General features: G+C 31.2%; 1 protein-coding gene across 1 annotated transcript; it reads left to right on the plus strand.

The window, feature by feature from the left end:
* The first annotated feature begins 2907 nt into the window (after window positions 1-2907).
* LOC110643328 (UDP-glycosyltransferase 74B1) lies at window positions 2908-4733 on the plus strand. Its single transcript, XM_021795677.2, has 2 exons — window positions 2908-3648; window positions 3772-4733. The coding sequence occupies exons 1-2, from the start codon at window positions 3004-3006 to the stop codon at window positions 4534-4536; spliced, it is 1410 nt and encodes a 469-aa protein (XP_021651369.2). The 5' UTR covers window positions 2908-3003; the 3' UTR covers window positions 4537-4733.
* Window positions 4734-16411: the final 11678 nt, after the last annotated feature.

Here is a 16411-nt window from a genome sequence, read left to right on the forward strand (position 1 = left end):
ATTTATAAATTATATTTAATTATATATATAAATTATTTAATTTTATTGATTAATGTTTATTAAATTCAAATCAAAGTTAAAATTAAATTAAATAATTTAAAAATTAGATTTAAATTAAAAAATAATAAAAAATTAAAATAAATCAAATTAATCTGAAATAAAGTGATTCAATTTAATTTAATTTTTTTATTTATTTTAATTTAATTTAATTTTTAAAATATATATTTAATTTTTATAATTTAATTTAATTCGATTCAATTTAAACTAAATACTCACACGCATTTCACATGACCATAGAATTCTACTTTTGAACACTCGTAAAAAAAACAATGTTATTTGTCGAAAAAGCTTTCTCCTGCTTTTAAGCTTTTATTTATGCTTTTTGACGGGAAAACAAAGCTTATCAATAAAAGAATATGAGAAACCCACCAAAGTCTCAAACAAAAAAGAGAAAAAGCTTCCATATAGAGTCCCACTTGTATAAAAACACATTTTTTTTAAGATTTTTAAGAGAAAAGAAGGAGATGAAATGCTTAATGATCAAAAAATATGCTTTCAAGAATAAATAAATAAATAAATAAATAAAAGATTAAAAAAAAAAAAGTTGTAGAGAGAAGAGGAGAGAGAAATGAGAACACTTTCACATTAATCACGTTTCATATCAAAGCACATCAAAACATGATTGTGCTAAAAAAAATAATGTATTAATCCAAAAGTGGACTTGCCTGAATATTTTTTTTTAGGTTAATGTCATTTATAATTCTTCAATTTTAGTGATTATATTAATATTATCTCTTAATTTTAATTTATATTATAAAAATTTTTGAATTTTAATTTAAGTATTAATTTATTATAAATTTTTAAGTTAATTTATGATTAAATTTTATTTATTATTTTTCAACTTAAATAGGTTTAATATAATTATTCTTTAATTTTATAATCAGTTTAAAATTTTAAATTTTTGTTTATTTTTAAATAAATTATACTTGTAGAAATAGTTTAACATTTTTTAAAATATTTATAATTAATTAATTATATAATTTATCATATAAAAATATTATTTTTACGTATATTATTTTTTAATTAGATTTTAAATTAGTATCTGAAAAATATTTATCTAATTTATTTTTATTTCCTTTGATTTTATTTTAATGTAAGGAAAAAAATTAATATCATATAATTATTTTACTTTATTTGAAAATATTTAAACTCTAATTAAGTAAAATTATTTTATTTTTTTTATATAAGTTAATATTGTATATAGTTTTTTTTTCTTTATTTCTTAAATTAGCAAAATAATATATCTAATTTTAATTAATATTTAGTATATTTTGTATTAAAATTATTTATATATTAAATTAAAATTTAAATATTTTTACAAGATAAATTAAAATTAAGAAATATGTGTGATTTATTTATCAAAATTGAAAAATAATAATTAAAATTTAAACATAAATTAATCTAAAAGCTATAATAATAAATCATATAAATTTTAAAAATATTTAAATTAAAGTTCAAGAATTCCTATCATATAAATTGAAAGTAAAAGACATCACTTACACAATCCACTAAGTTAGGATAATATAAAGGACATGAACCCACTTTTCCTGCATGATTTGGAAAGCAGAAAACTATTTCATTTCCGGCTTATTCCATTCCCACAATTGAAACGAGCGACTCTCACTCACCATTGCCACTTTGACTCCCTTTACTGGTCTTACTCATATTCAGATAGATTCCACTTAAAATTAATTATTTATTAATTTTTTTTTTCATTAATTGGGCATATATATATATATATATATATATATATATATTCGAGGGAAATTTTAAAATTCATGTAAATAAATAATTAAATATTCAGAAAATGATATGACAAATATTTGATTTGATTCTTCACCAAAACAGAAAAAAATCTATTCCCCCACAGCCACAAATTTGCTTTACAAAAATAATGGATCATAGTGTTACAAGTGCCAAATCAAGAAACAGAGCAAGTGGCTCTCCTTCACTCGTTCTAAAATATTTATATTTTTGTCTAATATAAAAACATTTAAAAAAAAAAAAGTCAATTCTCTTCCAAATTGATAAAACTTAGATTTTTTTTTTTTAATTTAGTTATTTGATGAGTATAATAAGGAAAAAGTGGAAATAAAGGCCAACAATGAATATATACGAGCACCACTTAAGAAATTAAAAAAAAAAAAAAAGATTCACATTTATGCTGCCGGATAGGTCCTGTTTCCGGCACTCATGTCTACCATTAGAACCATCCATGAAATGGTTTTATTTTTTCAATTACATATATATTTTTAACACATTATTATTATTATTTAAGTGGAAAATTCTTGTTTAAATATATTTTCAATGGGAATCGAGAATATATAATAGCCCAGAAAAATCCTTATTATTATTGACCGGACATGTTATGAGGGACAAGATTTGTGGATGGAAAATGAGGTTGCGTCATTGAGATGGAATCAGCAGTGACGCCTGCAGCCCAGTAAAGCATTCATGAGAAGAAGAAGAGATTTCATTCATGAGAAGGATTTATTTCATTCATGAGAAGGATTTCTATACAATCTATCTTTAAGTAAAGCATAAACTAACTTATCAGGAGGAGTAAGAATCCATCCTGGGTGCAATAAACCTGTCGGCAGTCGACACTAGGAGGTAGTAGCTGCAAACTATGTTATGGTGTGAACCCACCCAATTTTTAATCATCTTATATAATCTAGTTGGTTCGCTCCCTTACTCGCCTTCTTCATTTCAGATTTTGTTTGGAAGACACTTGTACAACATTTAGAGAGACAAAAGGTCCATTTTTCAGCAATATTATATTACTTAAATAAAGTATTATTTAATTTTAAAATTATAATGTGATTTATCATTTAAATTTAATTTTCCTCTGCATATGTTTATTCTGGATTTGATGGCAATTTGTATCCCTCTGGCCTATAAATAGGGATATATCGGTGACCAGAGAAAGCCATCCAAAGAAATATGAGGGAGACACAGTTCAAAGGGCACGTTGTGGTGCTCCCATATCCAAGCCAGGGCCACATTAACCCTCTTCTCCAATTCGCTAAGCGTTTAGCCTCCAGAGGTCTCAAGGCTACATTGGCCACTACCCATTACACCGTCAAGTCCATATGCGCTCCAAATGTCACTGTTGAACCCATTTCCGATGGCTTTGATGAAGGTGGTTTTGCTCAGGCCAGGAACGTGGACTTGTACCTCAAGTCCTTCAAGGCCAACGGCTCAAGAACTCTTTCCCAGCTCATCCAAAAATTCCACAACTCTAGTGTTCCTGTCAATTGTATTGTTTATGATTCTTTTCTGCCATGGGCTCTTGATGTTGCCATCCAACATGGCATCTATGGAGCTCCATTTTTTACTAATTCAGCCGCAGTGTGTAGCATTTTCTGTCGAATACATCATGGCCTCCTTACCCTTCCCCTGGAGTTGGAGGATAATAAACCTTTGGAATTACCTGGCCTGCCTCCATTATACTACTCCGACTTGCCAACTTTTCTCAGGTTGCCTGAGAGCTACCCAGCTTATTTGGCTATGAAATTGAGTCAGTTTTCTAACTTGGACATGGCTGACTGGATTTTTGCAAACACCTTTGAAGAGTTAGAAAGCAAGGTTTATATGTGTGTGTATGTGTGTGTGTGTGTTAAATATCGCCATTATTTAACTTTAATAAGCTGGCACAGTGATTGATCATCTTCAGTTAGTGCTGACAAATCTAATTGTATGTTCAAACAGGAGGCAGGAGGCATATCAAAGCTTTGGCCGGCGAAGTTGATCGGTCCGATGGTGCCATCTTCCTACTTGGATGGGCGGATTGAAGGAGATAAAGGATATGGAGCAAGTCTATGGAATCCACTTGGGGAAGAGTGTCTGAGATGGCTAGAAACAAAGGCAACTCAATCAGTGGTGTACGTATCTTTTGGAAGCATGGTTTCCTTAACGGTAAAACAGATGGAAGAACTTGCGTGGGGGTTGAAAGAAAGCAATTTAAACTTCTTGTTGGTTGTGAGAGAATCAGAAATGCATAAACTGCCAACTGGGTTCATTGACTCAATAAATGACAAGGGTCTAATAGTGACATGGTGCAACCAGCTTGAAATGCTGGCACACAAAACCATAGGCTGCTTTGTGACGCATTGTGGGTGGAATTCGACCCTTGAAGCTCTGAGCCTTGGCGTACCAATGGTGTGCATACCACAATGGACAGACCAAGTGCCTAATGCCAAGTTTGTGGAAGATGTTTGGAAAGTGGGGATTAGAGCTAAGGAGGATGAGAAAGGAGTTGTGAGGAAACAAGAAGTGGTTAGATGTTTGAAGGAAGTAATGGAAGGAAAGAAAAGCTATGAGATCAAGAAGAATGCAAGAAAATGGAGGCAGGTGGCTGGAAAAACAGTCGGTGAAGGAGGGAGCTCTGATAAGCATATTAATGATTTTGTAGAGCACTTGGAGCTTGCAAATAAGAAAGGAGAGGCCAAGGTTTTGAATGGCTATTATTATTAGACTCAGATTTCACCTATATCTCTTGGGTTTGAGCATATTCCGTACATTAATCTAGAAAAATTCATCGATTTCACCGTTATATGTGTGTGCTCTGTTCTCGTCTTCCTTTTTCATATTCTGGTCGTTGTATTATGAATTTCAATGTTTATTGTTCTTTTTCTATATTCTGGTCAATGTATTATGGATTTCAATGTTTATTATTATTATTATTATTATTATTATTATTATTATTATTATCATCTCGTGTAATTTTAACAATTTTTCACTAATTTTAATGTTATTTCACTTTTTTTTTTATCTCTATAGTTTGTTATTACAAAATTCCTTAATTTTAACTTTATTTTATAAAAATTCATTTAACGTATGATTGTTAATTTTCAAATTTTAAAAAAAATTACTCATTTACTATTCTCTTTATCATTTTTCCTTTTTTTATTGTCATAATTAAATTAATTAATTAAGAGTTATTATACTTTATTAAATTTATTAATAAAATTATTAACCATAAATATGATATTTATTATTAATGAAAATTTAATTTGTAGCGATATGGAAATAATAATAATAATATTTTTTAATATTATTTTAATTTTTATATGAAAAATAAAATAATAAATAATAATTTATAGATTAATTGTTAGGGCTGTTCAGTTTCGATTCAGTTCGGAGTTTATTTAGGAACCGAAACTAAACCAAAATTTGATATGATTCCGTTCGGTCTTCATTGTTTTGGTTTTAATTTGATACAGTTCTTCGATTTCGGTTCTGTTCGGTATAGTCCCGATTCGATTCTTGATTCTTAAAATAATTTTATATAATTATTTTCTTAAAAAGTTATATTTGAATTAGCATTTAAGTTTTAAATTAAATTATTAATACATAATATATCATTTAATATATCTTTTAGCTATATCAAAATTATATAATGTTTAATTATAAGGTGTACATATAATTTATGATTAAATATATTATATAATATAATAGCATAAATATATTATATAATATATATTTTAATTATTTATTAATAATATAAATTCAACTATAAGATACAAATATAATTAATAATTAATATATATATATATATAATTATATTGAAAGCATATAATACATCTAAAAAATATATGTATAAATTTTATTCTCGATTAGATTTTGGTTATGTATAATTTCGGTACGATTTCAATTCGATTATTGATAAAAAATTAGAATCGAATTAAAATATCAAAATAAATTAAGTTCGATATAATTCCTATCAGTTTACTACGATTCTTTAGTTCAATTCGATTCCTCAAAAATCATGTATAGTCCTATTTATTGTAATTAAATATTAATTTAGTATTTATTTAATCATAAAAAAAAAGAAAGTAAAAGAACAAAATGATAATTTGAGAAATTTTTATAAAATAAAATTAAAATTTAAAAATTTTATAATGGCATATTAAAATGGGGGACTTATCTCAAAGTTGAGCAGCCATAGATAAAAAGAAAACTACCCCATTAACTCCAGGTAGAGCCAATGAATCTAATGATGAAATGCTGGGGATGAGGCAAATAACACTGTTTTGGCAACACGCTTGAGAAACTAGACAACTCAATGTAGTCCTGGCTTACCTTAAGACACGTCTCCATTACAACTCAATTAAGGTCTCTACGCAATTAAATTTCAATCGTAGCCGCCAATTACTAACTACCAGTTGTATTTTGCTTTAATACGGTCACCATCGCTTTAACCAAAATTTCTTTATATGATAATTAAGTAATAATAATAATAATAATAATAATAATAAACATTGTGATAACAATTAAACTTAACCATGCTGAAACCATAGTATCTCCAATGATCAACTAACCCTGAAAAATCTGGCGAGTAATGCAAGTAAAGGTCTGTTTATTCCTTGTGAATATGAATACAGAATCTGCAAATAGTAGGCATGAAAAGAATGGCATAAAATCATTTTCATTTTTTCTACTACTGGCTAGTCTACTGCTGAGGGTCAGAGGCAGACGTGTTATTGGAAAAGAGAGATCAATTGTGTTATTGTATGGGCTTGTGATGTGTGTGTGTACCTTTGTCGACACTGCTGAGGGTGTTTATTAGGAGCATGGAGGCCAAGATCCAATCGGGTCCCAATTTTGGATTTCTTATCGTTGAGGATTTCACAATCTCATATTGCAACCCCTACTTGCTTACAGCGCTAAACAAAGGAAGGTTAGGTTTTCCGAAATTGATGATGCGAAGAAATCGATCACACGTGATTCTTATTGACGACGTGGCACCACATCAGCTATCACAGCTTGAAACTTACAGATTGACTTTTATGGATTCTGCTTTGGTGGACGCACCGGCGGCGATAAGTTTTAGCTTAGTTATTTAAACAATAAAATTTTACAAATATTTTATCAAAATGATATAAAATTTAAATTATTTATTAAAATAATATAATATTATAAAAATCACCGATTAAAAAAAATGAATTCATATTTATTTATCTGAATAAAAAATTATCAATTAAAATAATATTTTTATATTTTTTTATTAACAAAAATAGGGTAAAATTTCTTTTAAAATCACTGATCAAATTAATAATTTTATATTTTATCTCATCACCTACGCTATGTTATCCCATCAACTGCATATTTATCACATCTGTGTCAATTTTTGACACTAAAATCATTATTTCATTTGGTATTTTAAAGAGCATTTTGTAACCTTTCAATAGTGCATTGAAAAAAAAATATTGAAGGATGCAGAAAATTTATTTTCTCTGCTCACACGCCCAAGTTTTTGTTGCCTATAAGTTGTTGCCGGCTTTAAAAGCAAGAAATAAGTACTTAAAATTAAAGACTTTTCATCCCTTAAGCATTAGGTGCTCTCTTCTTCCCTCATTTTTTTGATTTTTTTTTTCTTTGTATTTAGCAATTTTTTTCATCGTATCCAACATAATTTTTTTATATATATATTATATGTATTATTTTCAAGTTATATTCTTACTTGAATTTTCACATTTAGTAGCAACAATATTACTATTAAAGTACATTTTCAGCTTTAGTGTAAAAATGTTATTGTGATAATTGATATGATATATTTATTTAATATTTTAATTATGATAATTTTATTAATATACACGTTAAATTCTGTGATAAATTTAGTGTTATGTATGTAAACTATTATAATTAGTTAAAATTTAAATTAGTATGTTTATATCATGAAAAATATTGTGATTTTATTTTTTATGCTATTAAGTTTGTGATAATTGGAAAAAATAAAATGAACATGCTTTTGCTAATAGGGTAATTTAGTGTATAAATTTTTCTAATATATATGATAACTTTTTGTAATTTTAGTGATAAAAATGTCAATTTTTAAAAAATTTTGCAAACAAAAAAAATATAGATGTAATACTCTTAATTTATTTGAAACTATTCATTAATTTTCATTTTAAGGAATGATTTTAAAATAAATATTTATATATTTATTTATTACAATAAATATACATAAAATTAATAAATAAAACATATTAAGTTCTATAAAAAAAATAAACCTATATGCATTAATCAAACTAAATATATAAAGAACTAAAGAAATTATTGTGTAAGGAACAAAAGAGAAGGAAAAAAAAAACTTGGTATGGAAGCAATAGGAGAGCTCTAAAAACTTCACAAACTTCTCTCCATACTTCTAAAAATGTGCATTTTGAGGAGAGGAGAAGTGTAACACTCCTAATTTTTAAATTTATTATTTTTGGGCAAATATGAATGTTTTAATTTTATTTAAATTTTAGGAAATTATTTGAAATTTTTCAGATTTTCGAAATCGGGTTTGATTACCAGAAAATATAAAACTTTAATGATTTTTAAAAATTAATTTAAAGACCACGTGGTAAAACTAAAAATATATTTGGAGTCTACGAATTTTTCTGAGTTTTCTGAAATTTTTTTTGGAATTTTTGGACCTCGTTTTCGGTCCTAAGGCAGAGTAAAAATTTAAAATTTTTTTATTCTGAATTGAACCGGCCGAATCGAACCGGACCGGATCGAACCGATCGAATCGGACTGGCTTCTTCCTTTTTCTTCCTCCTCGCGCGCGTCCCGACCCCTCTCTCTTTCTCTCCCGTTTTCTCTCTCCTCCCTCCTCCCCTTGCCTCGCCGCTGCCTCCCTTGTCACCCCAGCCCGCCGGGCCGCCTCCCCAGCCACCTCCCCTAACCGGCAGCTGCCTGGAACGCCGGCAAACAATGCGTGAGTGATGCGATGCACAGCGTGCGACGCTTCGTCTTTTCGATCGAAATCCGGCCACCGATTGGGCCGGATCTTGTGTCTAAACCCATCTACTCGTTAAGAGCTTTTCATAGACACCAAGAACACCAAAATCTATAGAGCGGTTTGTCCAATTTTTGTCCGGAAAGTTTTAGCCCATTTTGACTTTTGGGCTAGATTTCTCGCAAACCGTAAACCCCACGAGAAAACCGAGAGTACCAGAGCGCTCCACTCGTCGAGAGCTTCGCGGCAGTATAAATTTCAAAATTTTCCGACACCATTTTTCGATGGGTCCCACAGAATTTCGCAGTGTTTTTCCGAGCATTTAATGAGTTTAGAAAATTCTGAAAAATTTATGTGCTAACCCCCGTATTGTGGGCTTCGTGTAGGTATCTTCAATTCGAGAAAATTCGACAGTTGTCCGGGTCTGTGAATTTCTAGCCAGACAGACTGGCTACCAAAAAAGTCTCCGAATTAGATCGAGGTTTTGGCTACCCCATTATTGTCAGACGTCCTGAGCGTGTCCACTAAGTCGGAATCGGCATAGGCAAACCCGAAACTTACTTTTTCATAATTTTCTAGTACTTAAATGGGATTAAAAATTCATAAAATATTCTTAGTAGCTCAGAAAATTATGATTCTTTTTGCAATAGCCTAATAATATTGCTAAGGACCGCGGGGCAAACTTTTAGAATTTTTAGAGCTTATTTGTGCAGTTTTTGCAAAAATGATCAATTATAAGGACTAAACTATAAATTTACATATTGTGATTTATGACTGTTTGGATGGGCCCAGGAGGGACTGTGTGATATGATTGAGTTGTGGGTGTATGGTTGGTGAATATAGAAGTGCGTTTTAAGCCCTTTTGCAGGTTGGGTAGGTCCTAAGTATAAGGGAGACTCTGTCGGATTTTCGGCACGACTTAGAACGTATTTGGTCTTTTCTTAAGTTTATATTGAGTCAAATTTATTAAATGATTGTAATAAAATTATCAGGTGAGCCGGGACAGCCTTCTTCCTCCGTCCAGTCGCCACAATGACTGTTGTCAAGTCTGTGAGCAAAATATTAATTTTAATTGTAATTTCGATATTATTATATGTTCAAGCATGCCCATGCATCACTTATATGTATATATCTATGGAGTTAAACTCTAGGCACGTTTTATGTTGCATTCACAACTGTTAAAGTGCCATAGATGTTGTTATGGTAATTTGGAGCAGTGTGCGTGCGTTGGTGTGCGTGTGATGTGGTGTTGACTATGGATAGGACGGGTAGACACGGCTTGAGATCTTCGCTGGGACCCGGTCCTTCGGGGTAGACACGGCTTGAGTTCTTCGCTGGGACCCCGATTTGGTTATTAAGTGGAAGTCCGAGTTGAGTTCTTCGCTAGCACAGGTTAGATTTAAGAGAGCTGTATAGGAGATCAGCTCCCATATATTATGATTGCTATTACTGGGTGTATGAGTGCTCCAAATTACCTTTTTACTATTATGATGTGAATTTATTGCTGATGTTGCATTTCACTCTACAGGATGCATTAGCTTTAGATAGTTATAGAGATTGTGATTAAAATTGATATTTTACTCTCTGAGTCGAACGCTCACTCCTGTTCAATATTTTTCCAGGCCACAGGAGGATATTTTTGAGGTTAACCTGCTTTTCTCTCTCGCAGGTCGTCTATTCATGTTTGTGTAATTCTATAAACTTCTAGAATTTCTGAATGTGTTAGAAATATTTAATTGATTTCCTGAAATTGAGCCCAAATGGGCCTTAGAGTTTGGTTAAATGAATAGTTAAGCTTACTACGGGTCTCGGGGGCTTTAGGCTGGCCCATGTCCTAGTACCGGTCCGGCCCATAGGATGGGTCGTGACAAGAAGAGACTTGAATTTACATTGAAAGTTCAATGCGCCGTTATGAGAATAAATTCTACGCATGTCATGCATTTCAAAATTCTTATTAATTTTGATGCATACTTAATAAAACGCCAATTGAAATTGTGTTTTCATAAGTATTTTGGCACACTTTGAAAAAGCTAATTTAATTGATAATTTTGTGTATATTTGTTATACTGACTAATACTGACACACTAGTTTTATTAACTTTGCCTGTGAAATTTACTAAATTTGTCCGTAAAATTACTTTTTGAATTTGTGATTTTGTAGTTATTGGTTAACCATTGAATTTGCTTTTTTAATCGGCATTTTTACTAGTACATTTGTAAATAGTTTCATATTCACATTATTTTGGTAAAATATTTTTAAAAACATATTATTTAAATAATTAACTCATAATTTTTTCAGTGATTTTACTCGTTGTACCAAAATTAGTAAGACAATAAAATACATACGTGGCACACAATTTAAATACAAAAAATAAACTTTACGTTAATTAAAGGAAATTTTTTAAAATTAAAGAAATTTTATTTAATATTTAAATTTTATCTCTAAATTTTAATAAATAAATTATAATTTAATCTTCTAAGGTTGATAAAATATATAATTTAGTTCTTAAAATTTAAGAAGACTTACAATTGGCTCCTACATTCTATTGGCTATTAATTATCGTAGAAATAATTAAAATATATTCCTTTTGAATGATGAATGCAGAATCTGCAAATAGTAGGCATGAAAAGAATGGCATAAAATCATTTTCATTTTTTCTACTACTGGCTAGTCTACTGCTGAGGCTCAGAGGCAGACGTGTTGTCGGAAAAGAGAGATCAATTGTGTTATTGTATGGGCTTGTGATGTGTGTGTGTACCTTTGTCGACACTGCTGAGGGTGTTTATTAGGAGCATGGAGTAGGATCAGAGGTTGTTCTCATTCTGGACAAGAAAGAAAAATTACTAGTGGACAGGAAATGAGATCCGATGCGTTGTGAGAGTGAACCCAAAGAGGCCAAGATCCAATCGGGTCCCAATTTTGGATTTATTATCGTTGAGGATATGACAATCTCATATTGCACCCCAACTTGCTTACAGCATTAAAGAAAGGGTGGTTAGGTTTTCCGAAATTGATGATGGGAAGAAATCGATCGACGTGATCCTTATTGAAGCGTAGCACCACATCAGCTATCACAGCTTGAAACTTACATATTGACTTTTATGGTTTTTGCTAGGGGGACGCCCCCACAGAGATGATAATTTTTAGATTAATTATTTAAATAATACAATTTTAAAAATATTTTGTCAAAACAATATAAAATTTAAATTATTTATTAAAATAATGTAATATTATAAAAATTAATTTCATATTATCTCATCAACTACATACTTTTTACATCAATTGAATGTGTTAATTTTTATATTAAAATGATTTCATTTGACGTTTTAAAGAGTATTTTACAACCTTTCAATAATGCATTAAAAAAAATATATATTGCAAAGATCGAGGGAATTTATTCCCTCTACTCACCTGCATGAATTTTTAAATTAACGTGTTAATCATTGAATTTGCTTTTTCAATTGGCGTTTTTGCAATTACATTTGTAAAATAGTTCATGTTCATATTATTTTGATAAAATATTATTAAAAATATATTATTTAAATAATTAACCCATAAAATTTTCAGTGATTTTACTCATTGCCACTGAATTTTTACTTTATTTTTATTTTTTAAGTTTATTTTATTATTAAAAAATCTAAAATTTAATTAATTCGTTTTACCAAAATTAGTAAGATGGTAAAATACGAACGTGGCACACACAATTTAAATATAAAAAAATAAATTTTGCGTTAATTAAAGGAAATTTTTAAAATTAAAGAAATTTTATTTAATATTTAAATTTTATCACTAAATTTTAATAGATAAATTATAATTTAATAATTTAATCTTGTAAGGTCATAAAATATATAATTTAATTCTTAAAATTTAACAGACTTACGATTAGCTCTACATTCAATTGACTATTAATTATCGTGGAAATAATTAAAATATATTTTTTAAGAGAAAAACAAAAATTGCAAACTTTTCTATTCTGATGTAAATATCATATAATGTGATCGAGACGAGAACTACGTACCTTCATCTGCCAGTCTGTCCTGATGTAAACACATAGCTGCTGGAAACATTGAATCTTTATTTTTTCCAGTGCACATTTTTTTAATTTTATTTAAAGAAATCAAATTTAATTGATTAAAATTTTAAAAACATTTGCTGAAAAACTTAAAAAATATACTAAAATAATTTTGAAAAATTCTTGTAACACCCCAAATTTTATTATTTATGAGTATTTTTGATATTTTAATTTTATTTAAATTTTAGGAATTTTTTTGAGATTTTTCGGATTTTAAAAATCGGGTTCGATTTTCCGAAAATATAAACTTTGATGATTTTTAAAAATTAATTTAAAGACCACGTGGCAAAACTAAAAATATATTTGGAGTCTACGTATTTTTCTGAGTTTTACGGAATTTTTCGGAATTTTGGACCTCGCTTTCATCCCGGCAGAGTAAAAATTCAAAATTTTGTATTTCGAATCGAACCGGCCGAATCGAACCGGACCGGATCGGACCGGTCGAATCGAACCGGCTCCCTTTCCTTTTTCTTCTCCCGCGCGCGTCGTCCCTCTCTTTTCTCTTTCTTTTCTCTCTCCTCCCCTCCCTGCTGCCGCTCCAGCTCCGCCAAATCCTGCCGATCCGGCCACCGATTGGACCGGGTCTTGTGTCTAAAATCATCTACTCGGCGAGAGCTTTCCATAGACACCAAGAACGCCGAAATCCATCGAGCGGTTTGTCCGATTTTTGCTCGGGAAGATTTTAGCCCATTTCGACTTTTGGGCTAGATTTCTCGAAAACCGTGAATCCCACGAGGAAACCGAGGCCACCAGCACGCTCCATTCGTCGAGAGCTTCGCAACGACATAAATTTCGAATTTTTTCGACACCGTTTTTCGGTGGGTCCCACGAAACTTCGCAGTATAATTTCGAGCATTAAATGAGCTTAGAAAATTCTGAAAAATTTATGTGCTAACCCCCGTGTTATGGGCTTCGTGTAGGTATCCTCGATTCGCGGAAATTCGGCGCTGACCGGTTCGCAAATTTCGCCGCATGCACTGACCGAAAAGGCTCCGAATTGGGCCGAGGTTTTGGCTAGCCCCCCATTGTCAGACGTCCCGAGCGCGTCCCCGAAGTCGGAATCGGCAAAGGTAAATCCGAACCTAGTTTTTACGTAATTTTCTAATGCTTAAATAGGATTAAAAATCCATAAAATATTCGTGGTAGCTTAGAAAATTACGATTCTTTTTGCAATAGCTTAGTAATATTGCTAAGGACCGCGGGGCAAAGTTTTATAATTTTTAGAGCTTGTTTGGGCAGTTTTTGCAAAAATGATCAATAATAAGGACTAAATTGAAATTTTGCGTATTGTGATGGATGATTGATTTGATGGGCCTGAGGAGGTGTGTGATATGATTGAACTGTTGATGTATGGATTGTGAGTATAGAAGTGCGTTTTTAGCCCTTTTGCAGTTGGGTAGGTCCTAGGTATAGGGGACTCACGATTTTCTACACGACTTAGGGCGTAATTGGTCTTTTTCTTTATTTGTATTGAGTCGATTGTATTAAATAAATGTAATATGATTGTCGTGATCGATGTCTTCTTTTCTTCATCCAGCAGCTATAATAGTCTTCGGTATACTGTGAGTAAAATATTAATTTTAATTGTAATTTCGATATTATTATATGTTCAAGCATGCCCATGCATCACTTATAAATATATATCTATGTAGTTAAATACTAGGCACGTTTTATATTGCATTCATAATAGTTGAAGTGCCATGGATGTTGTTTGTGGTAATTTAGAGCTGTGTGTGTGCGCAGCGTGTGTGTGGTATGGTAATTGGACATGGACAGGATGAGTAGACACAGCTTGAGAGACACTCGCTAGGACCCAGTCTTTCGGGGTAGACACGGCTTGAGAGACACTCGCTGGGACCCCGCATTTGGTTTATTAAGCGAAAGTCCGGCTTGAGAGACACTCACCTGCAGAAGTTGGATTAAGAGGGCTGTATAGGGGATTAGCTCCCATATATGTATTGCTTGACATTGTTGGGTGTGTGAGTGCTCCAAATTGCCTTTTTGCTGTTATGATATGAAAATTATGACGATATTGCATTTTCACTCCACAAGGTGCATTAGCTTTAGATAGCTATAGAGATTATGCTTAAAATTGATATTTTTCTCCCTGAGTCGAACGCTCGCTCCTGTTCACCTTATTTTTTCAGGCTACAGGAGGAGACATTTTTCAGAATAACCTGTTTATTTTCTCGCAGGTTATGAAAAAATTACTTAACTGTATTATTATTATCTAAATTTGTAGTTTAGAACTCCGCATGTACTAATAGTAGCATTAATCTTGTCAGGGACTGCATGAATTTAAGTTTTTGTATTAACAAATGAAAAATTTTTATGAGTTTTAAATAGTTTGTAAATGATGTAACAGGGTTGAGCTGAACTCCCCTAATTTTAGTTTCAGATAATTAATGGATTAAGTTGGCCCGAAATAAAATTATAACAGTTTAATTTAAATTATTTTATATGCATATTGGGCCTAAATTGTGGGCCTGGTCATGGGTTTGAGAACAGTAAGACTTACTACGGGCCTCGGGGGCTTTATGCCAGCCCAGGTCCTAGTGCCCGTCCAGCTCATTGGTTGGGTCGTGACAAATATGGTATCAGAACTTAGGTTCCAGATTCATGGGAAAGAATATACTTGGGAGTGTAAAAGGAGTCTTGTTAGGATGTTATATGCGGAGTATAGGATTCTGTTTTGTCTTTTTCTGTAATTCCTTATTTCTAGATTCTGCGTTATTCCTCGGTTAGTATAAGAGTGCTTCAGTTTAGCACCTCGATTTTGTGAATTACATGGTGACATGAAATAGATTTAGCAGACATGTTGAGGTCTGCCATGAAAATACGTTCTCCAAGAAACACTATATTTCTATTAGTATGGGTCTAAGTGTTGTGTCTATCTGGTGCTAGGCACGAGCGCATAAAGGTGAGTTATGATAGTATAATTGCACTAGATAAGGGTGAAGATACCACTGTTGGCAATCGTCAATGGATGACCCAGTCAGAATAAGTCTATGATAATAGTAGATTCAAGAGAGATAAAAGATTAGGAGACCTAGTCTATCAGGACGTATCGTAGTAACTATACAATGTTCTCGATGTCTGCTCTGTAAGCTGCAGATTACAGTACCGACATGAGATTATTGTGTAGAGCTGCGTGCATCTCCGTGGTTATGAAAAATTATTTTATATGCATATTGGGCCTAAATTGTGGGCCTGGTCATGGATTTGAGAACAGTAAGACTTACTACGGGTCTCGGAGGCTTTATACCGGCCCAGGTCCTAGTGTCGGTCCGACTTATAGGTTGGGTCGTGACAAAAAATTTTTAAAATTAAAGAAATTTTATTTAATATTTAAATTTTATCCCTAAATTTTAATACATAAATTATAATTTAATCTTTTGAGGTTGATAAAATATATAATTTAGTTTTTAAAATTTAAGAAGACTTACAATTAGCTCCTACATTCTATTGGCTATTAATTATCGTAGAAATAATTAAAATATATTCCTTTTGAATGACGAATGCAGAATCTGCAAATGGTAGGCATGAAA

The sequence above is a fragment of the Hevea brasiliensis genome, chromosome 2 (assembly GCF_030052815.1).
Source record: "Hevea brasiliensis isolate MT/VB/25A 57/8 chromosome 2, ASM3005281v1, whole genome shotgun sequence".
Classification (NCBI taxonomy): domain Eukaryota; kingdom Viridiplantae; phylum Streptophyta; class Magnoliopsida; order Malpighiales; family Euphorbiaceae; genus Hevea; species Hevea brasiliensis.